General features: G+C 46.1%; 1 protein-coding gene across 2 annotated transcripts; it reads right to left on the bottom strand.

The window, feature by feature from the left end:
* Positions 1 to 267: 267 nt before the first annotated feature.
* On the bottom strand, positions 268 to 24588 carry MTHFSD (methenyltetrahydrofolate synthetase domain containing). 2 transcript variants are annotated; one of them, XM_074968860.1, is made up of 8 exons: positions 24489 to 24588; positions 23771 to 23874; positions 22154 to 22267; positions 21062 to 21175; positions 17801 to 17891; positions 16983 to 17095; positions 16138 to 16263; positions 268 to 2092 (listed from the first exon to the last, which is right to left on the bottom strand). In XM_074968860.1, the coding sequence occupies exons 1-8, from the start codon at positions 24514 to 24516 to the stop codon at positions 1571 to 1573; spliced, it is 1212 nt and encodes a 403-aa protein (XP_074824961.1). In that variant the 5' UTR covers positions 24517 to 24588; the 3' UTR covers positions 268 to 1570. The 2 variants fall into 2 exon arrangements, with proteins under 2 accessions (XP_074824961.1, XP_074824960.1); XM_074968859.1 differs by lacking the exon at positions 22154 to 22267 and adding an exon at positions 21990 to 22103 and having other exon boundaries at positions 24489 to 24587.
* Positions 24589 to 25270: the final 682 nt, after the last annotated feature.

Raw genomic sequence — 25270 nt, 5'->3', positions numbered from 1 at the left:
TGAGAACGTTTTCTTTAATACTGCATGAAAGGTCTTCCCCACTTGAAGCATAATAATCTGCTTAAAATATACTTAGTAATACCCTCTGGCTAAGAAAAATGTTTCCAACTCCTATACTTAAAAAAAGAAAATATCCATTTAGAAGCTTATTTTGACTTTTTGCCCAGGATCAATTGCAAAGTGCTTCTGTTTAGAAAGGATAGTTCAGCCAAAATTCAACTTGTTTTTCAAGAATAAGGAACTTTAAAAAATAAAAACCATACTAAATAAATCATAATTCTGCTTTATTCCGTAAAAGCATGTGTGTGTATGCATATACAAGCTAGCACCTCCCTGTCAGGAAAACTTTCCTGTAGCACTCTGTACTCAAACCCATATCAATATCTGGCATCCTGGTTACAAAGGAAGACTGCAATGCTGTAATGGTAATGAGAAGGCACAGAATGAATACGCTGTGTTGATACCTTGATAACTTTTCAAATAACTTTATGCCTAATCAGTTTCCACCAGTCTTTGCAGTAGAGGCCCTGAATCGTCTCTCCCTTACATCTGTTTTACGCTAATATAACTCCATTCACGTCAGAGTTATGCTTACTTTACATCAGCAGCAGTGAGAGAAGAATCAGGCCCACTGTCTTGAAAATAATTACATACCACATACTAAACTAACCATGAAAAAGGCACCCAAAATAGCCGGAAAGAAAAGTGATATTCATCTTATTTCCCAGACCAGAATAAAATGTACAAACTTGAGAGCGAGTTAAGAGAGGGACCCTGTGGGGTGCTCACTGCTGTCAGTTTCAGAAGAAGTGGACAGGTACTGAGGATGCTCAGCGGGAGAGATGGTAAAAAAACACCAAGAACAACGCAAACCAAAACAAACACCTCCCCTCTCCCACAAATCACAATCCATCAAACGGCATTGACAAATTGCTTTTCAACAAAACATTTCTGTGAATTTTTTTTCTATTTGTCACAACATTTTGTTGCAAACCTCAAAACGCCTTTTTTTGTGTGTGTGGTGGTGGTGGGGGTTTCCTAGCCAGCTGTCCTCAGCACCTCACAGGATTGGGTCCTGTCTGGGAAGCGCTGCATCCCACAGACTAGATTTTTCAAAAGCTCACCTCTAAACGTGTGTGCACAGCTGTGCAGGTACAATTCACTGCCAGCACCGATTGACAGCATATAAGCACCCGGCTAGAATTGTGGGCACATCGATTCCTCGGGGCAGTTTTTCAAACAGGGCATGTGTGCAAACAAATGTGTATGTGTGCACGACACACCTGTCTAGTGCACAACTACTGGGACCTGAAGACATAAACTGAGTAACTGTATGCAGAAAGGGCCAATTTGTCATCTGCATAGGCAAATACTTGATTTGCATGAACATTTGTAGAAACAGTCAGCAAATCAGCTGTGCAACTCCCTGCCTAATGTGCTGGAAAAACTGGCTTTTAAATTCTATTGTTTGACAATGCTTAGTCCACAGAGTTAGAGACTGTGCTGAGATCTTTGAAAAACTAGGCTGGATTCTTGCTGAGCAATGAAGAGATAGCTATTTTTTCTATTCTTATTTGTTTCTCTGTCCATTGATTTCTACTTGCCCTTTGTTTCTCTGGTTCTTGGCCATCTCAACTCGCAATGTCTGACCCCTGAGGCTTAAGCCTTTCAAAGAGGATACAACACTCTCAGCAGTCGTTTTATCCGTGTAATCAAGAAAAGCCCTGCACTGTGCTCCCTGCCAACTGAGCCGCACCGGGGATGCATGGAATTCTCTTAAAGCACTTTTTAACTCACTCACTCTTGTGCCTGGAGGTATATTACCTACATAGACAGTGGTGAGTGCACCATGTGTCTCTGATTTGGTATTTAAAGAATCATTTCCAACATGATAATGTCCAACTTGGGCCAAGGCAGACTCAGTTTGGAGTTTTGTATTTCCAGTCTTGGCATTTTCATCGGAGTCTTCTGGTTTCCTGGCATTTGGAAAGTCTGGATGCTCGTCTTTCAGGATAACATCTTTGCCTGCCTGCTTCTCTCTGTAGCGAAGATTCTTTAGGATTGGGATTCTTTCCAGCATCTCGTAGCTAATCTAAAAAAATTAAAACAGAAACAAGTTTGAGGGTGGTGTTTTTTTTTTAATTAACCCAACATATACAGTCAGATCAGACTCTGATCTTGTTTTGTCATCATCCTTCAAAGTGCCCAGAGCATTCAACAAACTTTACTAACTGTGGGGCTGACTTCTGATGGTACTCCATAAATATACGTGGCAGGGCAACAAAAAACACTAGTCACTATGCAGGCTGCACATTGCAGATCCAGAAGAAAATTACCAACCAACCCAGAGCTACTGGACTTCTGAATTTGCTGACTTGTGCATCTTTGGATTTGCAACTTTAATGTTGCATCAATACAAGCTTCTGCATATGACGTATATTATGTGTGTTAAAATCTACCATGCTTCCCTGGTGGAAATTGGCCAAAAGTGTATTAATGTTTTTCTCTGACAAGTTGCCTGTCCCTGTCCCCAAAACTCCCTTACATCATTTCTCACCATCATAGGCTCATCCCCCTTTCTGTTGCACTCTGAGAGGGACAGGGAGAGGAAAACACATGAGGCCACTCAAAGTCAATGGGGTGGGGTTGGTCTTCCCCTATCTTGCCAGGATCTTTAGGGGCAGCTGGTCTTTAGAAAGAGGCCTGCTCTCTCTCCATCACACCCCAGTTATCATAAGCCTCATCAGCAGTGGTCCAGGAAAGACTCTTATTCTCACGGCTGAATGCTACCAGTCTGGGCCATGAAAGGGCCCAGGCTACAGCCCATGACTTACAGGAAACTCAAGAACTCCCTAATTACTGTATAACATGGTGGGGCTCTCAGCCTCTGAAATGTAGCAAAGCCATTGCAGTAGTTGGAAGGAGAAGGAGCACTGCTTGCTTGGCTGTTGGTGAGCTTGCAGACACAAGCAAGATGTTTACCTTGCCCGCTGAAATTAGTGGGGTGCCAGGGCACCTTGTTGACTTCACCTCAGTGATCTACAAAAGAGGCCAGCCAGCTGCCAAGAAGTTGCTGGTGGTAGATGAGAACAGGTGGGGCATCAGGGCCCATCTAGGGTATAGGGGTGGCAATTCAGCAGAGGTCTCTCCAGGGTTTGCGCATGCCTCTGCAGGATTTCAGGTTTGTGAACCTCAAAGAGTTTTACTTTCAGGCTCAGACCAAAAGTCAGGCCTGGTTTCCTCTTATTTTGGCCTAATAGTTCATATACGACCCAGTGATAGAATGAGAACAATTAGTTTAAAACAGAGGCTGCCTCCATTCTGGCCCCACATTGGTCGAGAGTAAAAGGTGCTGGAATTGGGCCCTTAAAAAGCAAACTTTTTTTACTGCACCATAATTCGTCTAAAAGCAAACCCAAGCTGGCAGTTCAGAGATGTACATGTTTCATAGCAGCCATGGGAGCCGCAGCACTCTGAAAGGTAGATGCCATTTTCATATTTTGATGAATTATAACTCTGCTGATTCTTGGAGAGAGGCGTTTTCTCTGCCAAGTACTTTCAGACTGCTGAAACTGACAGCATCTTCCCCTGGGCCGGGCCATATGACATTCGACCAATGGCTGAAGCCATCTTCCTTTGTTTTTCCTGGCCAACAATTAGGAACATTTGTTGTCCTCTGTCAAGTTTCCATGGGAAACGCAAGCTCTACGCTAATTAAACCAAACAGGGGAAAACATTTTTCTACACTCCTGGAACTAATCACTCCTGTACCCAGAAACAAGCCCAGCCTATTACGAAGCAACTGTACAGTTTCTTTCACCCGAAAGTCAAACTTCGCTCAAAACATACACCCCCAATCTTTAGAAAGATCAACAGTACCAAGGGCAAACCCTCACCTCTTCACACGGCCTGCGTACATGGGATGCGCACTGGGGTGGGCAAAGAATTCCCAGGCCCTTCAGGACACTCTGCGGACAAGACCGAATTAAAACAATCCAGAGCCAAGGGAGACTTCCCTGCCGGCCGCCAGGACCAACCCCCAGCTCTGACGTGGCCTGAGCTCTGTGCGTGTGTGTGTGTGTGTGTGTGATTTCAGCAGATTTCAGAGTTAACATTAAATGGGGCAGTTCATATCTCTTGGAGTTATTGCTTCAGGCTGACTGCAAAGTCCAGGAGGCACCAGTTACACTTGGGTCACGTTTTCAAGCTTCTCTTTGTTTCCAGGGATTCTGAATTCACCATGTGACTGCAGGGGCTGGGGGCTGCAGTACCTATACCTTGGTACAATGGACACTATAGAGTACTGCCTACAGCTTCCCTCTTGCACCAGTAGATCTCACACTGAGATACACCGGTGACAAACTCATCTAGGATAGATGAGACAAGTGCTCATAGCTGAAAATCCACCCTGTCCTGCCCCCCAAACCAGCCTTCCTCCTGGAGATCCAGACCCAACAATGGCTCCTCATGTCCTACTACTCCCCCACCCCTGCCCATCCCAAAGAACCACCCTCCTTCCTCTGCCCGTTTCATGCCCACAATGGGAGCAGGGCAACCCAATCTGCCCAAAGGATGTAGTCCTAATCCTACGGGAGTCTTGCTGGTCACTTCCAAGGGAGTACAACCAAAATTTCCTAACTCCCCCACCAAAAAAAAAAAAAAAAAAGAAAAAGAAAAAAGAAGAGGCAGTTTGGGGTTTCAGTGTATGCATCCAACAAACCCATTTGTGGAGCGGCTGGGCAGCTAGGGAGGAGAAGGGACATAAGCTGCTTGCTTGGTTGTAAAACACCAAAGAACTCTTCTGCGGTAGGACAATGTGTTGCTAATTAGAATCATGCAAAAGCTACTTTTGTCTCAAGGGCTGCAGTGATTTGTCTAAAAAGAAATGTGGCACCTTAGAGACTAACCAATTTATTTGAGCATTTGTCTGGAAGTGGAGGGAATCCAAGGACAGTCTCCTCCTCCAAACTATCCATTTCCTGGTTGGACATGGGCAGTAAGTTCCCAGCCTCATCTAGTGGTTAAAGCACAGAACTGAGACTTGGGTTCTACTCGGATGGCCACTGGCTTGGTAGGTGGTCTGAGTAAGTCATGTAATCTTCTTCTGGCTAGGATTCCTCCCTCTGTAAAATGGTGATAATTTATTCACCTATGCAAAGGGCTCTGAGATCTCTCTGCCGGGGGTGGGGGGGGCACAGAACTGCTCCGGGGCAGGGAGAGTGAACTTCTCCGGCGTTGGGCAGGGGCGGGAGATGCCAGCTCCTCTGGCTCTGGGCCTGCGGGGGAAGATTCAGCTCCTCCGGCTGCCGGGAGGGAAAGTGAGCTCCACCAGCGCCAGGGGGAAGGGGAAGCGGGAGAGCCAGCTCCTCCAGCCCCGGGGCTGTGGCAGGGAGAACCAGCTCCTCCAGCAATGGGTGTGTGTGGGACAGGAAGACAGCCAGCTCCTGGAACCAGCTCCTCCAGCTGCCAGGGGAGAGTGAGCTGCTCCGGCCACGGGTGGGGGGCACAGAAAGTGCCCCTCCAAAAGCAACCACATTTTTATTCCTGTGCACATCCCTGCTCTGCATAATGGCTTGTATGCTCTGGGATTCTGACACCTTTTAAGTGCAGGCAAACTGCATAGTGGCAGTTACCGGACATGTTCACTGCGGCTGCAACCCCAACCCCCATCGTGAGCCTTAACCATGCCAGATTAATGCCATGTGTGGGCATGGCTGGAGTCAGAGCGTGATGAAACTATCCTGAATTTTGCTTCCGTGGGCCGCGGCAGAACTATCCAAGACCCTGCCAAAAAATTCAGCTATTATCCAAAGCTTCCTTTAAAACTAACTGATAATCCTGATCTTCCAGCAAGTACGAACCCTCCACTACAGTAAGGCTAACAGGGCAGATGTGCCAATATCCAGCTAAATCAGATTTTCTGCCAGAGAGCACAAATTTGATGGTTATATTCTGCTCATGGGTGGCCTCTTTACTACAAGCACTGATTTATGGAAAAGCAGCTCAAAAGGGGAAATTTCCCTTCCCCTTTAGAAGCCTGAGGAAGGCAGGAAGTTGCTGACATGGTGACTGCCCAGACAAATCTCCTTCAACATAATCCTGAGAGTCCACCATGCACTTAGAGACACCTGCTTCAGTCCGGTGTCTGTGACTTGACAGATGGGCTGCGGGGAGTTTCCCATTGAACAGAACCAGCTCATTCTAGTGGGGTCTCTGGCATGCCAGCCAGCACCCCGGTAAATGTAGCCATTTAAAGATGTGCATTTAAATAGGCAGTACAGAGCACAGTGACATTCTGTGGCAAATCCAGGCGCCACGTTCAAAGCCACAATGGTCCCCCCGGAAGCAGGGCCAGTGTGGTTCTGATGTGTGGGTGGAGGAGGAAGGGAGCTGTATGCAGGGGGAGGGAGGTACTTCATTAGTAGTGTAAATTCAGCTTCGCAAAGATCCACCTGTCATCAGGACCGGATTAACCAAGGTGCACTCAGTGTACTTGCACAGAGTCCCCAAGCTCAAGCGGCCCTCTGACTAGGTTTGGGCCTAGGGTTCCCACCTGGCCAGATTTTAACGGGCCTGGCCAATTTTACTCCTGCCTGGCTGGTTGTAAGGTGCCTTGCCTCCCCCGCGCTCTTGTAATGTTCAAGTTACATGTGAACCGAACCCCCCCCCGCCCCAGCACCATGCAACTGCCAACTGTTGCTGTGTGAACACATGGGGCTGCCAGTGGCTGCTTCTGTTACGGTGCCCAGGTCACACAGCCACTGGGACCGCTGCTGGCACGACATCTGGGTCCCACTCCACATGCCAGACATGCTGACACGGTGGCTCCTGCCCCCCTTGGTGCCAGAAAGCAGGACGGACCCAGGTTCACCAGCAGGGAGGAGTAAGGAGCGGGGACTGGGGTGGGGAAGGCAGAGGCTCCTGGGAACCTGGAAGGAGACTGTGGCTAGCGGACTGTGGCTCCTGGGAGGGGGGCGGGTGTAGGGGTTCAGAGGCCAGAGGGGTTAGACTGGTGTGTGTGGAGGATGCCTGGTGGGGGAAGGAGTCAAGCTGATGGGATCTGGCTAGCTTAAGGAAGATGGGGGCCTCCCAAGTTCCATACTGCACAGGCCCCCCAAATGCTTTAATCTGGCCCTGCCTGCCACACCGCACATGGGGCTGGTTTGGACAGGAAGAGCTGCCCAGGAGAGGGGTAGGAATAAGATCCAGCAATCCCTCACAGTACAGGCTGGCCAGTCCTTTCTTCAAGATGACTGCGCCTTGAGCCATCGGGCTGAAGTAATCTACAAGGAGCAGCTCTGCAGCCGCACCAGTGCGTGTGCCTGAGGACACCTCCCCCGCCCCCCGGGCTCCCCAGGGAGATACCCTGCTTCTTGTGCTGTGCGTCTGTGGGTGTAACCTCTACTCGGATGGCCACTGGCTCGGTAGGTGGTCTGGGTAAGTCATGTAATCTCCTTCTGGCTAGGATTCCCCCCTCTGTAAAATGGTGATAATTTATTCACCTATGCAAAGGGCTCTGAGATCTCTCTGCGTGGGGGAGGGGGGAAGCAGGGGCATAGTCTTAGGTTGTGTCTCCACTTCGCAGCCAACCTGAGTGGCACGTCACTGTGTGCATCCCAGGAGAATGTCACTACAGAGCCCTCCTGCGCCCTGTTTCCGCACTGACCCATGCATCTGCATAACCCATGGTTCTTCGGGCTGAGATGCTCTAGGTTTCTTTCCCTGTCTCTCAGGGGAGAACACGTCTGTCCTTCAGGGGAACTGTGGGAAGGGCACTGGAGGCCTGCCTGTGTCTACATTGCAAAGGGGGAGGGTCCCAGTCCAAGTAAAAGCAGAGCCTGGTTCTACCTCACCACCCCACCTGGGCAAGCTAGCTTGGACCTAAAGCACCTCCCAACCTGGGTCAGAGGTTTTTCTGTGTGAATAGTAGGGGTGTTAAGGCTACAACCCAGGTAAGAGCCCAGTTGGTTGGCAGTGTAGATACACCATTAGCGAACTGCCTGTGTTCAGTGTGCATTAAAGTTTACATGGGTTTAAAGCAATGGCACAGACACAGCCTTGCTGCAGAAACACATTTTATCATTCGCGTGCATCCACAAAATGTCCAAACACTTGCACACAATGTCAGGGCACAGTTAGGGGGGAGGGCAGCCAGGCAGCCTGCTAGTGTCTCTACAGAGAATGTACTTCCGCAGCTCACATTTGGGACTCATCATTACTTTAGTCTATAGATGCACTTTTTACTCCTGGGGGAATTCCCTGCCACTGCGCACACGCAGAATGCATGTGTCTAGCAGATTTTTTTTTCTCCTGCAGAAAATACATGCTGCCTGAGAGGCTCTGCAGTTGTGCCTTTCGCCCACCTGCTCTGCTATGGCACCAGAACAGAGGCTGCCAGCACACCGCTCAGAGCAGTCAGCAGCCGATAAGGAGAGAGCAGAGACTGCATTTCTCACAACACCCTGTCTGTGGCGCCAGGTGAGGAGGCACAGGACGTGCAGGGGGAGGGGAGGGAGGGGAGACAGAGCAGGATACACATGGCTCCTGGGACGGGGGTCACAGACGGGAGCAGGGGCTGAATGGGAGTGAGCATGCAGAGACATGTAGATGGGAGGCAGTGAGCGCAGGGCCATATGGGGAAGCAGGGCCCCATGGGGATGGGGGTGGCTGAGTGGGGGTGCAGGGACACATGGGAATGAGGAGACGGGATGCAAGGGGCATGGGGGGGTGGCTGAGTGGGGGTGCACGGCTAGATGGGGACAGGAGCAGATGTGCTGACTGATTGACTGACCCCTAGCCTCTCCCAGGGTCTGCATGGGGGAGGCTCCCCAACTCCTTAACAATCCCTCCCTGCCCCCAAAAACCTGTTCCATACTTCTCCCACCGACACCCAACAACCCTCCACGTTCACTTCCCAGCAATTACTTCCCTCACCCTCAGCTCCTCCGTTACCCTTGCACTGCTTTGGAGGGGTGCGAGAAATAGATTTTATATTGTAGTTTAAATGATTTATTACTCAAAGTTCTGTATAAATATGCTTAGTAAGGAATCTATCTGTCAAAAAACATTTTCTGAATCTTTTTTGTTGTCTGTATTGTTACAGACATATTTGTTGACAGATATTTTGAAATAAATTACCAAAATAATTGAACCTGGCATGATTATATGGTGTTATTTTGACAAATAAAATATGCAGAATTTTAAAATATTGTGTGCAGAATTTTTATTTTTTGGCACAGAATTCCCCCAGCAGTAAATTTTGCTAAGATCCAGATTTACAAAGGAATTAGGTGCCTAAAGATGCAGCTAAGTGCCTATTAAATGAATTGGTGCCCAAACTCCCACTGAACTCCAATGGGAGTTAAGGGTTTAGTGGAATTTTCAAAAGCTCCTAATATGATTAGATTCCTATATGGAATTTTAGGCACCTAAATACCTTTGTAGATCTGGCCCTAACTGCCCAAGCAGATTCCTCTGAAGGTACTAGAAAATAGAAAGAATGTTAGCACCAAGCAATGCCCCACCCTTTCCCCTTTTGGAGGTCGCAAAACCTGCTAGCATCTAGCAGAGGAGAAAAGGAAGCAAAGGTGACTGATACAAAGAAACCCACACAACTGATAGCTGTGGATGCTATTCCAAAACACACTCAGCAAAGGACATCAGTGAACCACACAGCAATTGTAGCAGGGCAAGTAGCAATTTCTAGCCATTTCATTGGCTCAGCAAGGTACCTAAGTGTTGTCCAAAGCCTTACACGTTAAGTTCTTCAACTAGAGTCTGATCTCATAAAGCTTATGCTCAAATAAATTTGTTAGTCTCTAAGGTGCCACAAGTACCTGTTTCTTTTTTAATCTCATTTAGGTTCCATTCTGCACCACTGTAGCAAATGGCAAAATGCTCATCGACTTTAATGGCGCAGGATTGGACCTTTATATTGGTGCTGATGGAGTTACACCAGTGCCACTGGGATCAGAATCTGGCCCATCCTTTATAGCATAGCTTCCCAGTGATAGGCGGTTGGTGCGGGAAAGACTTTGTACAATGTGCCCATTTGACATTACTGTCTATTTCTGATTCAGAAACAGGCTGTCACATATCGTATGGCTATTTCTGCCCTCAGTTACATTCCCTCTTGCCCCCAACCTTATACCAAGGTTCCCTTCTTCACCCCCACAATTTGTTTCTTTGGCAGGAACTCTTTTGCTGTTTCTGTTTGGCTTTGTCTACACTGGAACTTCATCGGCAAAACTTTTGTCGTTCAGGAGTGTTAAAAACCACAACCTCCCCGAACGACAAAAGTTTTACCGACGAAAAGCACTGGTGCGAACTGGAGCGCTCTTCTGCTGACAAAGCTGCCGCTGCTCGTTGGGGGTGGACGGTTTTGCCAGCGGGAGAGCTCCAACCTTCCCGCCGACAAACAGCAGTTACACTGCACGCCTTTTAGCAGCATAGCTGCACCGGCTAAAAAGTGCATAGTGTAGACAAAGGTTCCCTCTCAAACTCTCGACACAAGCACAAAGACGTTCCAAATCTTTTCTATTTTTAAAAAAGCAGAATGAAATTGCTGTTATTTTGCACTAACTATTCTCATCTCTCCTTCCACCACCCCAAATATATATAATTATATTAATTCCTCTGGTTATTTTGTGCTGTTTTTTTCTTAAAGTAAAATGCAAAGAACTGTGACAAAGACTGACAAATACCTAGTCTCAGATCACAGCTGCTACCGGGCAAAGTGTGTTACCGCATGCATTTAGGGTTCTCCCTGGAGGCACCGGGCTAGCTCTGCAAAAGAGCCAACAGCTCCCATTGTGGCATCTAACTGAGTTGCCAAGTTTTCAAGAGGGCTCAGCTCCCATGTAAGCACCTGAATCAGAGTAGCAGCCGTGTTAGTCTGTATCCACAAAAAGAAAAGGAGGACTTGTGGCACCTTAGAGACTAACCAATTTCTCTGCGCATAAGCTTTCATGAGCTACAGCTCACTCCATCGGATGCATTCAGTGGAAAATACAGTGGGGAGATTTATATACACAGAGAACGTGAAACAATGGGTGTTACCATACACACTGTAACGAGAGTGATCAGGTAAGGGGCGCTATTACCAGCAGGAGGGGGCTAGAGGGGAAACCCTTTTGTAGTGATAATCAAGGCGGGCCATTTCTAGCAGTTGACAAGAACGTGTGAGGAACAGTGGGGGGGAGGGGGGGGAATTAAACATGGGGAAATAGCTTTACTTTGTGTAATGACCCATCCACTCCCAGTCTCTATTCAAGCCTAAGTTAATTGTGTCCAGTTTTCAAATTCATTCCAATTCGGCAGTCTCTCGTTGGAGTCTGTTTTTGAAGTTTTTTTGTTGAAGAATTGTCACTTTTAGGTCTGTAATCGAGCGACCAGAGAGACTGAAGTGTTCTCCGACTGGTTTTTGAATGTTATAAATTCTTGACATCTGATTTGTGTCCATTTATTCTATTGCATAGAGACTGTCCGGTTTGGCTAATGTACGTGGCAGAGGGGCATTGCTGGCACATGATGGCATATATCACAGTGGTGGATGTGCAGGTGAACGAGCCTCTGATAGCGTGGCTGATGTGATTAGGCCCTGTGATGGTGTCCCCTGAATAGATATGTGGGCACAGTTGGCAAAGGCATCTATCAGAGACAGATAAGAAGTTACTGCTGCACCTAGCACTATACACACCACACTGTAGAGCTGGTTCTGTTTACACTTACACTGGTACAAGTCAGAAGTGGCTTCTTTGAAGTAAATAATGCTATATTAGCGTTAAACTGGTGTAAGTGGAGGAGAATTGAGCTATACTGTACCTATTGTATGCTGTCAGGCACGACTAAAGCAGTGGTTCTCAAAGCCGGTCCGCCACTTGTTCAGGGGAAGCCCCTGGCGGGCCGGGCTGGTTTGTTTACCTGCCGCGTCCGCAGGTTCGGCTGATCACGGCCCCCACTGGCAGCAGTTCGCTGCTCCAGGCCAATGGGGGCTGTGGGAAGGGTGGCCAGCACATCCCTCGGCCTGCGCTGCTTCCCGCAGCCCCCATTGGCCTGGAGTGGCGAACCGCGGCCAGTGGGGGTCGCGATCGGCCGAACCTGCGGACACGGCAGGTAAACAAACCGGCCCGGCCCGCCAGGGGCTTTCCCTGAACAAGCGGCAGACTGGCTTTGAGAACCACTGGACTAAAGGATCCAAAAGTCTTTCAAAGACATTGAATGATCATTTCTCTAATACCACTCCCAGCATTTTGTTACATTTTCCTTGTTGGAAATGTGCATGCAACACATTTCTCTTCATTACAACAAATATCTTGGCCACAACCACAAACCGTGTTGTAGAACTCAGGTTGTGGTGAAAATCTGTCAGGCCAGGTATTCGGCTGGTATAAATTGGAGCAATTGGTTCATGGAGCAATGCCAATTTACACCAGATGAGGATCTGAATCATTATTTTTTCCTCCATTTCCCTATAATCAAAGTGGTAAGCAAACCTGAAACCTGTTTGAGCACTGCATTTAGCTTTTATTTTTGTGGTGTGCCTTGTTTGACACGTACACTTCTCATCCTGCCTCTCAATTTTAAGGGCATGCACAGTGTATGAATGCTGAAAACGGAGTGTGTTTGCTAATGGCTACTAGCCTAACAGCTTCTCACCAAATTAAGGTTTCAGAGTAGCAGCCGTGTTAGTCTGTATCTGCAAAAAGAAAAGGAGTACTTGTGGCACCTTAGAGACTAACAAATTTATTTGACCATAAGCTTTCGTGAGCTGTAGCTCACGAAAGCTTATGCTCAAATAAATTTGTTAGTCTCTAAGGTGCCACAAGTACTCCTTTTCTTTTCACCAAATTAAGCACATCTCCCAGGGCAATGCTTAGCAGTAGCCTAGTGTTTGCAAGCAGGAATACCCTACTTTATATAAACCCTTAAGCCATTGTTGTCTTTGCTTGAGCAAGCCATGTTTCTGAAGGGTAAACTTTTGTTACAAGGCAATTTACACATCTAACAGACATCCCTTACTAAATACACTTAAACTACATTCCATTGACAAAACATCCTGTTTAGAAGTTGAGTCTTTTATCCACTACCTCTTGGCTAATTTATTTTTGCTCAGAGATACAGGAATGCAATGGCAAAGCCAGGATTTGAAGGAGGAGAAAAGCATGTAGGATTGGGAGTCATGAGCCTATGGACAAACTCTTAAATAGCCACAACAAAATCCTGTAGTTTTAAGACCTGCAGATTAACTGGACCTCCCAGCTCTGAGACACTGTGTGTAGCAGTTATTCACAGGGAAACGCCCATAATGACAAGGTAACAAAAACAAGTACGCATGCTACTTTGTCCCCAATGAATTAACAGCCCGGAAATCTGTTGTCCTTTTAGTTCTTTAGCCGTACCAGAAACATGGATGGTTGTTACCACGCTGAGGAACAGAAATCTAAAGAGTCCTCCCCCCACCCTGATCTTGGTCCTCATTCATGTCTTAATAGTGCAAGTACTGATGATGTGTTAGGGAAGGGTAATATTCCCGCCACTGAATCACAGGTGGTATAACTACACAAGCAGTAGCATTTCGGTACAGTACATCTTCAATATCTTCCCTTTCATTCCGAAGTCCCTTCTTGTCCCGCCATGTCCAATGCAATATTTTCCTGTGTCATTTCAAGTCCATCTGACCTCAGTTGTTAGTGTTTCAGGACAAGGACTCTGGTTAAAACTATCAAGGTTGGGTCCTTATTAAAATTTAGGTTCCTAAATAATGGCTGTTTCCTGCAAGATGCTGAGAGCTCCTGGGAGGTGGGGAGTCAATGGGAGAAGGGTGTTCAGTCCCCTGAGAAAGTGAGCCTTAAAAATGGCCTGATTTTCAGAGAAAACGAGCACTCCAAAATCTCTCTGAGAGCTGTGGGAGCTCAACACCTTTGAAAATCAGGTCACTTTCATTTAGGTGCCCAAATATGGACAAGAAGCCTAAAGTCAAGCACCAGCTTTGAAAATTTCGGCCCTCATCTTGGTGGAATTAGGCCCTGATCCAAAGCCCACTGACGTCAATGAGAGTCTTTCTGCTGACTTCCCCGGGCTTTGCATCAGGCACTAATTGCCATTCTACTGAAAACATTCCTAATAGATGTATGTTATTTTGTGGTGAAAACCATACAGTCCATGCTGAACGCATGAGAGAAGAGACACAAACAGTAATGAATAAAGTCAAATCAAGCAATGATGGGAAAACAGGTAATCACACCCAAGTGTGAACACCACCACTGAAAATAAAATGGTTTCTGACACAGCATAGAAGAAGTATGCTTTGGTCAAATATGTCTGATCAAGTTACAAATGTGAACAGATGGAAGTGCCTTAAGTGCTGGTAACCCTTTGTCCCAAGCACTGTTATATGACTGGTCTTTAATCTCTCTCTGATAAGTGAAGAAAAGAGAAAAAATGCAAAGACCACATCCATTTTGATACACAGGTTAGCTAGAGACCAACCTCATCTGTGAGAGTGTCAAAAGCAGCACAAAGATTAAAGGACTTTTCAAGAGATTTTGTCTTCTCCAGACCTTTGCGGATTTAGCTTGTGAAGGGAAGTGGAGAGAAATGTTAGCAAGGTAATTTATTGAGGCTGAATTCCGACACGAAGGGAGAACGTGATCAAAGCCATGCTGGCAAGATGGATGGGGCACAAGATCTGGGACTTCAAACAATTCCATTAAATGAGCTTGAGTATAATAAAATCTCCATGTGAAATATTTCAATTATGAAATGCACTAACACAGAAGGAGCTCTCCTTAACGCACCCACAACCAGGTTAGAATACTCCCCCAGGATAGAAAAATAAATAGAATTGTTGGAGTTATTTGTTGCAGCTAAGTTACTTTACAAGTTTAGCCCTGTCTTCTGTTTGCGGTGTTTGCCAACTGATCCTGGCTTCTACAAAAGTACTAATTTCTTACAAGTATTTCCTGGATAGTTTATGCAAACAACAATTTGCTACTCATTAGCTGTAGTGTGCAAATTGTCACTTAAGTCATATGGTGTTGTTTCTGCTGCCTGACTGGATGACTTGAGAAAGACAAGCTGGGTGAGGTAATATCTTTTATTGGACCAACTTCTGTTGGTGAGAGAGGCAAGCTTTCAAGGCGACACAGAGCTCTTCTCCAGGTCAGATGACTTAAAGGAGAAAACAATAAAAATCAGATTATAAATAAAGCCCTTTCCAATCTGAACTTTTAGACAAAATCATTCATGTGAACATTTGTGAACCTGTTTGGATTTGTAACCAGCTCTGTGAAAAGAAGTGGTGATCGTCCAGATGAGCGAGCAACCAACCAGCATACCAGCAGCGTGGATTCATCATGCTGGTGCATGGAAGTATTTAGAAATCCCTTTCTGCACTATTCAACAAGCTCGATCTATATATTATTTTAAAATAAATCCCACACCTAACCACTGTGCAACAATGCAAAAACCAACATCCCTACCACTAATTCATAAAACATACACTTACTTTTCCTGCAAAGATGGACTGGCAGACATTCCACTCTGAATTTACAGCATTAAGCTCTCCCTGCTGTATTGTCTCATGAAAAAGAACAGAATCAACTTCAACAAGTATTCAAGAGGCAAGACAAACTCTGTGGGGCAGATCCTGAGCTGCTGTCAGTTGTCACAGCTTTACTGACTTCAGCAGACCTAGGACAATTTAAGTCATCTGAGAATCTGTTCCTGTATGGCGCAACCTGAAATCCACAGGATAGGACACCTCACTTTCAAATGCATGTCTCGTTTTTGCCACTATCATTTGCAACAACCACAGAGACAGCTGAAAACAACATCTCTTTGCCTATTTCCATTTTCCAAACACGTCCCTGACCTTCCTAGTGTTGCTAATGCAACAGACGGCAACCTGATTCCACTTTGTTTATTTGTTTTTATATCATCACCACCACCGAGAGGCCACAGGAATGTTCACACTGGCTATATACAGTGTTTGTTAGTTGGAGATGCAGTTCTCATAGATATTCAGAGGATACACATTCCAGAAGGATTAATGATGTACAGAAGGAGAAGGTACATCATTAGCTTCAGAAGCAAGGATTTGGTATCAATAAGTCATCTTTAGCAGAAGTAACCTACCTTATGCCATATTATTCCTTGTGGTTTTGGTCGTTTGCAGCCTGTTTTAATGGTTCTTGTTGGAGTGAGGATGTAATCCACAGTTAAATCATGGTCATCAAGCAGCTCTTCTGCAATGTCAACCACCTACAACCAGAGGGAAGAGAAATTTGGTAAGTATTTAAAACAACCCCACCAGAACTGTGACTTCGCATGGAAAGTCTCACTCCAGACAGCTTCCCAGATACCAAAAATCTTTCACTTAAGATGACAAGATAAGTAGATTACACTGAAACAACCCCAGATCTAGAAACAAGTCAGCCCTGCTCTGCATCTACTTAACTGTTACAACTGGAACTGGAGTGACTACTTGATTTTTTCAGTTCAGGGACTGAACTGAAAATTTCATTTGAGGTTGATCCAAAGCTGAAATTTTGGGGGGTTTTCCTTGACAAAATAAGAAACTGAAAAAACAGTGTTTCATTAGAACCAAAATAGTATTTTTGTTTTGTTTTTTGCTTTGTTTGGGAGTCCTTTTTACCTTATTTTAATTTTCTAAAGGCATCAAGCTAGATTTCCGAAACAAAATGTTGGTTTGAAATGAAAAGTTGAAATGTCTCCTTCTGAAAAGGTTGAAACGAACCGTTTTGACTTTGACTCCCCCTCCGCCCCACACTTCATTTTTTATTCAGCCGAATTTGTCCTGAATTTGCAAATAGTTTCGCTCATCCTGAAACTGCATTTTTGGGCAAATAATTTGTCCAAAAAATTCCATCCAGTTCTAATCGTGGCTGCCTAATACACGCCTATAATGCAAGGTATTGAATGGTTGCAGACGTGCCTTCGGAGGGGGTTCTTCAGCTCACCTGGCAGTCATGCACGACAGTAATGACCGGGGTGTCCTCTCTGATGGCGCCCATTGACACCATCATTGCATATTCCATATCTGCAAAACCTTCCCCTTTCCCAATTCTCCAACCTAAAATGTACAAATCAAAAGTGAGCTAGTTAACACTGGAGGGCAGCAGAGTGCAAGAGAGGACAATAATTAAGTGGAATGCTTGTAAAAAGGCAACAGATATCTGGCACATGAACCAAGCACACAGTGATATTCTGAGAGCCCATCTGCACCAGGCTGGATTCAGGAGTCGGTACCAGTTAACCCAAGTATGAAGAAGACAGCTTAGGCTTCACAAAGAGAGGACTGTCTTTTTTTTGCAAGCGGACGTAATGCTGATGAAAGGTCTTGCGCTGACAACTGCCACACCGAGGTCACCCCCCAAATAGTTGGAGAATGGGCAGTTGCAGTCTAAGACCTTTATGCTGCCCTCCCTCACCCAACAGGCCTCTGCTTTGTCCTGGAGGAACCATCTCTACAGGCAGAGAAGATCTGCTCTCATGACCGTTCAACTGAAAACGCAACGCACCCAGAAGAACCCTGTTGAAGGCTCACTGTGCACAGACAACACATTGGCTGGCGTAACTCCACTATCAGACTCCCAGCAGAGGGAACGAATAGTGATGGCATCGTTGTAATGTAGACACCAGCCTTCACAAGCTGGAGTGAGACCACTAACGCCTCACGTGGAAAGGGATTACCCTTAAATATAAGACAGAGAAATCGATATCCTCCTATCCCCCAAACCTCCCCAACTCTAACGTGTCTAACAACCTTTACCCCTACCTTTTTCAGAAACAGCCACCGATCCTACAACAACCAGGTCCACTTGGACTTTTGCATCCAGACCTATAGGCACACTGTAATCCTTTACCCCCTACGAAGAAAAACATGATTTTAAGGGTGTTTCACTTCCAATTCAGTAAGATAGCATCACCATCATCAAAAATAATCAAGCCTCTTTTGCTCAAACCAAATAAATAACCAAGCTCTGAAATGTCCCTTCTTATACACAGCCAAATATCAGAAGTCTGGGAAGTTATTCTCCAAGGATCCAACGAGTTAGAATTCTGCAATACATTTCTACTAAAATGTTGATGCCTTTGGCATACTTCAGTAGAAGCTGGGGCTTTTCAGCACTTCTGAAAACCCAGCTAGTTACTGAGCAGCTTAAATTTGTATTTGAAGCCTAACGTCAGGCTCCTATTTTTGAAAATCTTGGCAGATGGCACGTAAAAGTGATGCATCGCTCCAGTCTCAGAAGGATCGCAAAGCGCGTTAAAAATTGTGAACAAATTAATCCTCACAATACATCTGTGAAATAGGGAAGTGTTAACTTTGGTTTACAAATGGGATGGCTGAAGTTTAGAGACATTACAGGCTTGTCTACATGGGGATTTATTCCTGATTACCTATGTGTGCAGATGTAGAAGTGGCTTTAACTAATGTGGAATAAGAATGTCCACACACACAGGGCATATCTATGCTACAATGGCACAACTATGGTGCTGCACCTATGCTTTGGCACCATAGCGTGGACACTTCCTCTGTCGGCAGAAGGCAGTTTTCAGTCAACGTAGTTAATCCATCAGCAGCCAGGTCAACAGAACAATTATTCCGCCATCAGGGATTAGGTCCATGTAACTACAGCTCTCAGGAGTGAAGCTGTTCACAGCCCTGAATGACAAAGCCAAGTCAATCTAATTTTTAAGTGTAGAGTAGGCCAGAGTTAATCAGGAATAGATAATTCGCTTTCAATTCACACATTACCTTATTCTGGATTAACTTTCATGTGTAGACAAACTATTTTTCCCAGGTCATACAAGAAGCCCGTCTGTAGCAGAGCCAAGGATAGAATCTGGATCACCTGGCTACCTGTTTTATGCATGAGCCACTAGACAGACTGTCTCTACACACCAGTTATCCCTCAATGCATGCTCCAGTATGACCCACACTTTCTCCTGAACTTTCCTTCCTTGTCACATTTTGATGTCTGCATCATCTCTGATGTAATGATGTCAAGCTTAACTACCTGAAGAAAGCCCTTCTACTTCAGAGCCTAGGGTATGGAGGTACAGGTTACTGCCAAACGTAATGAACAGCGTTTTTTCCCCCTTCCCCCTCTACAGCATTTGTTCAAGACAGATTTCTGGAGCTGTAGATAGATACTCAGCCTCTCTGAAAATCAGAGCCAACGTGTCTCTACCTGGACACCCAAAAATGGAAGGCACTCAAAATGTGGGGGTTTCACTTCTTCAGTTTTGTCTTTGTTAGATATTTTTACTTCAAGATGAACTCTAGGTAATTCACATGTTTGTAAAGGATAAGGCGAACACTCCTCACATATCTGATCCAGGGGACAAACCTTTCTTCTTTATGTTAGGTTGACACCCACAATAAAAAACAAATGTTTACAGCCTAGAATAAAATAAGGCCAGTGAAGACCAGCTCTTTGTGGCTGAGATTCTTCATCCGTAAAATGGGAGACAATAATATTTACTTGCCTATCTCCCAGAGGCCTGGTGAGGATTTTTTGTACTGTACTTTGTGGATGCAAGGTGCATGAGACACATTACGACTAGCACAGGTCTGCCTGAAAAATAGCACTGACGTGATAGAAAGGGCATAGGTCAGATATGAGACCGGGCAGCAGGTCAAGAGAAAGCTATCCTTTGAATGACATAGGGTACAAATTCCAACTCTTAACAGTTTGAATAAAATAACAGTCTGAAGAGAACTGTTAACCGGGAAGTTCGCTTTAGAGTTTCACACATTTTCAGTCCCCAAATTATATGTAGGAGTCTATGTTTGGATTGATATCTTTCAATTTTATTCCTTTCCTCACCTCTAGCTGTGGTTGGCCAATTAATTGAAAAAATGCTGTTTTTATTTTAAATACTAGAAATAGATAAAATAATACAGGATTCTCTGGCATACTCACTCAGCTACGGAATATGACATTTTTACACTAGGGGGCAGCAAAGCACCACTTTACAGTTTACAACAAAAAATGATTCACTCCAATTGCCTTTTTCCGCACATCAGCTGAGTGACAGAAATTAGTTAATTTGGATGCTTTTCGTTCATTTCTTTAAGAGTCAAAAGAGTAAAAGATCTGCCCCTTCCTTCCCCCTCCAAAAAAGTATGAACCACGATAAACGTTTTATTACCAGATTAAGCAACAAGTTAAACACATTAAATACTCTCCCCCCTCTAGGTTTTTAAGCACAAAAGTTCAACTGCACCAGAGAAGGCAGAAACAATATGCGTCAGACTCTGAGGTTTTTAAGGGTGTAAATATAGCCTCTGAAACTTTCTTGCAGTGATCCAGGTAAATAAAGCCACTGAGAATGAATATTTCTGCATCACTTCAATTTTAGTTTAAAAAAAAAAAAAAAAAAAATTGAAAATCCAAAACAACAAAGAGCAAAGCGATGGTGCAGCTCTAAATAGTTGTATGGTTCAGAGGAATACGCAAAAAGTTGATTCTTATTTCAAGCTTATCCACGCTTTTTGGGCAGGCAAAGCAAAGGCCAAAATCCTGTGAGCGCCAGCTATCTGGTAACAGGCCTGAAACGTCCTGCTTCTGGTGAGGCTGGTGTTATCGTAAGTATAGTCTTGTGTGTGTTATTTCAATATTTCTAAACCCAGGCCCAAACAGGGAGTGGAGGAATGCATAAAAGTGAAAAATAACAAGGGTAAAAATGTTCACTATCCTTTTCCGAATCTCAACAACAAAGTTTGGTTCGCCTTTTCTCTTGTCATTTGTGCTATGGTTGCGTCTGGGGATTGGGGCCCCACTGCACTCATTACACATTCATCTAGCAAGAGCTAGCCCACCGCTGAGCAATTTACAATCTAAAGACACAAGACAGAAATGAAATATTATCATCCCTGTTCTTGCAGAGCAGGAGCAGAGGCACGCAAAGATGAAATGGTTTGTTCAAGGCTACACAGTGAAGATCTTCCTAGCCTCAATCCAGAATCTTAACTATAAGGCCACTGCTCCGCTCTTCTGAAATAGTCCCCCACACTTCTGATACCTACTTGAGAGGTTGCACATATTCTCAGTATCTCTTTAGTTGCTCCTGGTGGTGGGACAATCTTATTAAACAGCCCAGTTCTCAGTCGCGGTGTTGGAACCAACAAGGTTTTCCTTGCCTGTGATAACAGAAACCATGAACAGTTACACGCCAGAATTAGGGGACAGGCTTATTTTTCTTTAAATATATATTAAAAAAATCCTTTACTGTCATGTGTTTGAGCACAAAGACCAATGCTCCTCTGGGCAAAAATACAGAATTACCATTTGTACAAATAAATAATTCTTAATATTTGCAAAGGAATCCTTTCTAATAAGCAAGACAATGACAATAGAGAAGATTATTTATTTTGAAGATGAACAAGACATTGGACGAACTAATCTAAATGTAAGATCATTCTCAATGATGACAGTGGAAGAGTCTAGTTTCCGTCATGGGCTGATCCCAGACAGTCAATGTGAAATGGAGCACATTGAGAGATGTTACATTAATATTATGGATGCAATTCAACCTGGATTTTTTATTTATGTAGGCGTTTGCAAATCTGTATCATGACATGACAGAAAGCCACGGGGACTTTTTGAGAGGCATTTTTATCCCACAGCTATTATAGTAGCTGTACCCTGAAGACTTACAGCTATACAGAGAATACTTTCATTCTGCTGTGAAAAGTGTCATGTACCAGGTAGTGTACGCAGGAGGGAAAGTATCTAGTGGTGAGAGCAGAGGGCTGGGTTTTCCTGAGTTCTATTCCAAGCTCTCCCACAGACTTGCCAGGTGCCTCAGTTTCTCCATTTGTACAAGTGGCAATAACACTTATTTGTAAAGCTGTCATGTGGCTGGTGCCACATAAATGCCAAGAACCCTTGCACAAAGTGGTCTGCTCAAGCACTTGGGGTTGCATCACCTTCGCTCAGGGGAGGTTCAATTACCTGTAAGGTCACTAGCCGAACTCCTTCTAGTGGTTTGTCAGGGTCCACTTTAACCTCACTTGTTCTGTTGAACATGTCAAGCTCTCGGACAGCATGGCAAGCCTGGTGAGACCCCTGCATCAATGGAACAGTAATTAAAAAGGAAAAGGAATACGGTCACTTACTTCCAGTATTAGAAAGCGAGCAGTCTTCTGGGGAGCATCGGGATTTACTTTAATGGTCTTGGCAGTTTTGAATTCCTGTAAACCTGGGAGCCTACTGGCAGCATGCGAAGCACCCTGTTTTCATAAGACAGCGGCATGTCACCAGACTGTTCACAACCTTCCAAATCTGAGACGGGCAACTCCCACCTTCCATCAAGCAATGCAATTTAATTCCCTACTTCTAACGCTGACCTGCTGGACCAAGAACTTTGTGCGAAATCGGTGACATCTCAAATACTCATAAGCACCCAGACTAAAATCCCAGTGCCTCATGGGACTCGTTGGGTACCCACAACTCAACGGGCACCTCGTAGTCCACCCCAAGTAAGGGCTAGTGCCAGTGATGCTGCCCCAGAAGCAGAGCAGGGACTGAATTGTGTCTCAGTCCCCTTGTTTCAGGAGGAAGTAAAGCCACACCAGCCCTCTTCCTGGGGAAGTTGCTTCCCCCTCTGCACGAACTCACCTGCACAGGCTGGTGCTTTGGGTTCATCCCCTGCCCACTCATTCTCCATCCACCTGCCTGGGAGAGGAAGTAGTGGCTTGGTGGCAGCCGTTCTCCCCCTTGTGCTGCTACCCATGATACTGATAGCCCATGCGAGGCAGCCCCGGGGGGCTCACTACACCTACTTATTCCCCGAGTAGAACTGTAGCCAGAGTTGTAATACAGCTCTGAATGTTTAGTGGCCAAATCCACCGTGCAGATGCACTAGGGGATGGAAAGAGCTTTCTCCCACTCAGAACACCCATACTGGAAGCAGACAAAATGCTACAGCCCTTGCTCCGTGAGAATGACTGCACATCAAAACAGCAAGTCACTGGGCAGGCTGATAGAATGGCCATAGCCCCGTACCCTTGTGCATTTTGACGCTAGTGCTGGATAGCCTATATTTTACAGGCACGTGAAGTGCCACTTCTGACCACACTCTCGTTTCTCCCTGCCCGGTGACCAGGGGGCATTACGGCTGCAGCTTCCCTATGCCAAAAATATGGCTCAGCCACCGCTGCCCAGTTACCGCTACATACCTCTGGCTGCCATCATTTACACAACCCTATTTCAGCAGCACATTATAGACAGGGGAGAGAGCACTGGACTGGGACTCAGGGGACCTGGATTCTATTCTTGTCCCCACCACTGGCTTGCTGGAGGACCTGGGGCAGGGCAACTTGATGCCTCAGTTTCCCCATCTGTAAAATGGGGTCATGATATTGACCTCCTTTGTAAAGCATTTTGAAATCTATTGATAAAAACCATTATATAAAGAGCGAGATATTATTATTCCATTCAGTATTTAGGAATATGGACTGTACAAAACCACTCAAGTTTTTCAGTTATATTTGCCAATTATTATTCTGATGGTTTTTTCCCCAGTCCATCCCATCCGCTATGGTTATTCGCTAATTGTGCAGACTGTTGGGATGCATGATTAACAAACATTTTCTGATATACACCAGAATAACCCATTTGCATTTCATAAATGCAACATACCCTTAAAAAAGAAGTGGATTTCCAGCCAAGAGAACGTTTAGTTTGGCATAAGACAGGAATGTATATTGTTCGTTTCTGAGAAACCACAATACCTTGAAATTGGGGATCCGGTGATGCACTGGTCTTGGGAAATCAGCCAGGTTATTTGCTTCCATGTAGTCCCAGATCTTCTCCCGGATATCCCATTTGGAGACACCTTACAAAAGGCAAAAAGGAGCAGAATCAAAGCAAGGCAAGGCTGAATTAATAGAAAATACAGCATTGTGCCGGGCCAGCGAGATAAAGGTTAGAGTTTCACTGTAACAGAGTGTTGAGGACACACCAGATAGCCACCGTGAAAGTAGCCCTTGCACATCTCAGCTACGCCAGTTATTTCCAAGGGGAAGGAAGATTGTTGAAATGCACAAAGTGCTCAATGCATTAGGGTGCTGGGAAGCTTTGCACCCCCTGGTCTGACCTCCACCATCAATGTGGGAATGGGGCCCCCCCAGCACAATTTCTCCTTTTCACTATGGGGGCACCCATTTCCTCCTTGTCTAGCCTCCATGGCCCTGGAACTATCGCCCCCCACCCCACCCCAGCCCACCCCACCCAGGGTGATCAGATAGCAACCGTGAAAAAACGGGACAGCGGGTGGGGGCAATAGGCACCTACGTAAGAAAAAGTCCCCCAAAATGGGACATCTGGTCACCCCTCTCCTCTCCTCCCCCCCACCCCACCCCACCCTACCCTACCCTACCCTGTGTCTATCGCCCCCTCCAAGCACCCCAGTGTGAGCCCCTCCACCCGGGGACTCCCGGCAGTTCCCACCAGCTCTCAGCCGCACCCCCGCCTCCATGCCCCCTGCCCGCGGGAGGCGCCGCGTGTGCCTGCCCCCTTCCTGTGCCCATCAGCTGGCGGCCCCACGTGTCTGCTCGGACTACGGCGGCCGGGAGAGGACAAGAAACCCTCAAGCAGACAGGCCGATACGCCGACGGTGGGGCTGGCTTGGATCTCCAGCGAAGCGCTCCGCCCTTCCCCCGAAGCAATAACCAACGCGTCTGATGGCTGCAGCAGCGCCCAGAACCGCCCCCTGCCAGTGCGCGGCGCTGTACAACCCCCCCATCCCGGAGAGCCAGCCCCCGCCCCACAGAGCTCACAGCCTGGGTGGGAGGCGAACCTGCGCTGAAGGGACTTGCACAAGGGCAGGCAGCAAAAGAGGAGGGTTTCTTTTTGTGACGCTACCCCCCTGCTCAAGCCCCTGGCCCTGGGATGTCTCCAGGGCGGCTGGGACAATGTGTATGGGGGGGCTGAGCGCCATTGAACCAAACTGTAAACCCTGGATATAATGGAAACCACTTCAAGCCAGGGGGTGCGGCACTGTGGCACCCTAGTTTCTGCACATCTGAGTGTCCCCAACAGGGCCCAAAATGTCCCTGCCTAAAGCTGGGGATTTGCGAGATGCCCAATGGAAAGAGCGTCACAGGGAGCTCTTAGAAACACTAAACCCCGGGCAAGGAATCCACTCCCAAGCAGTTGTGGTAAAGACAAACAGAGACACTCCCTGAACATCCCCTGCAGCGGATGAAGCCTGGGAGTCAGCAATATCAAGC

This window comes from Natator depressus, chromosome 12 (genome assembly GCF_965152275.1).
Source record: "Natator depressus isolate rNatDep1 chromosome 12, rNatDep2.hap1, whole genome shotgun sequence".
In the NCBI taxonomy this organism is placed as follows: domain Eukaryota; kingdom Metazoa; phylum Chordata; order Testudines; family Cheloniidae; genus Natator; species Natator depressus.
Note: the sequence above shows the minus strand (reverse complement) of the source record. Positions and strands in the feature narration are given on the sequence as shown.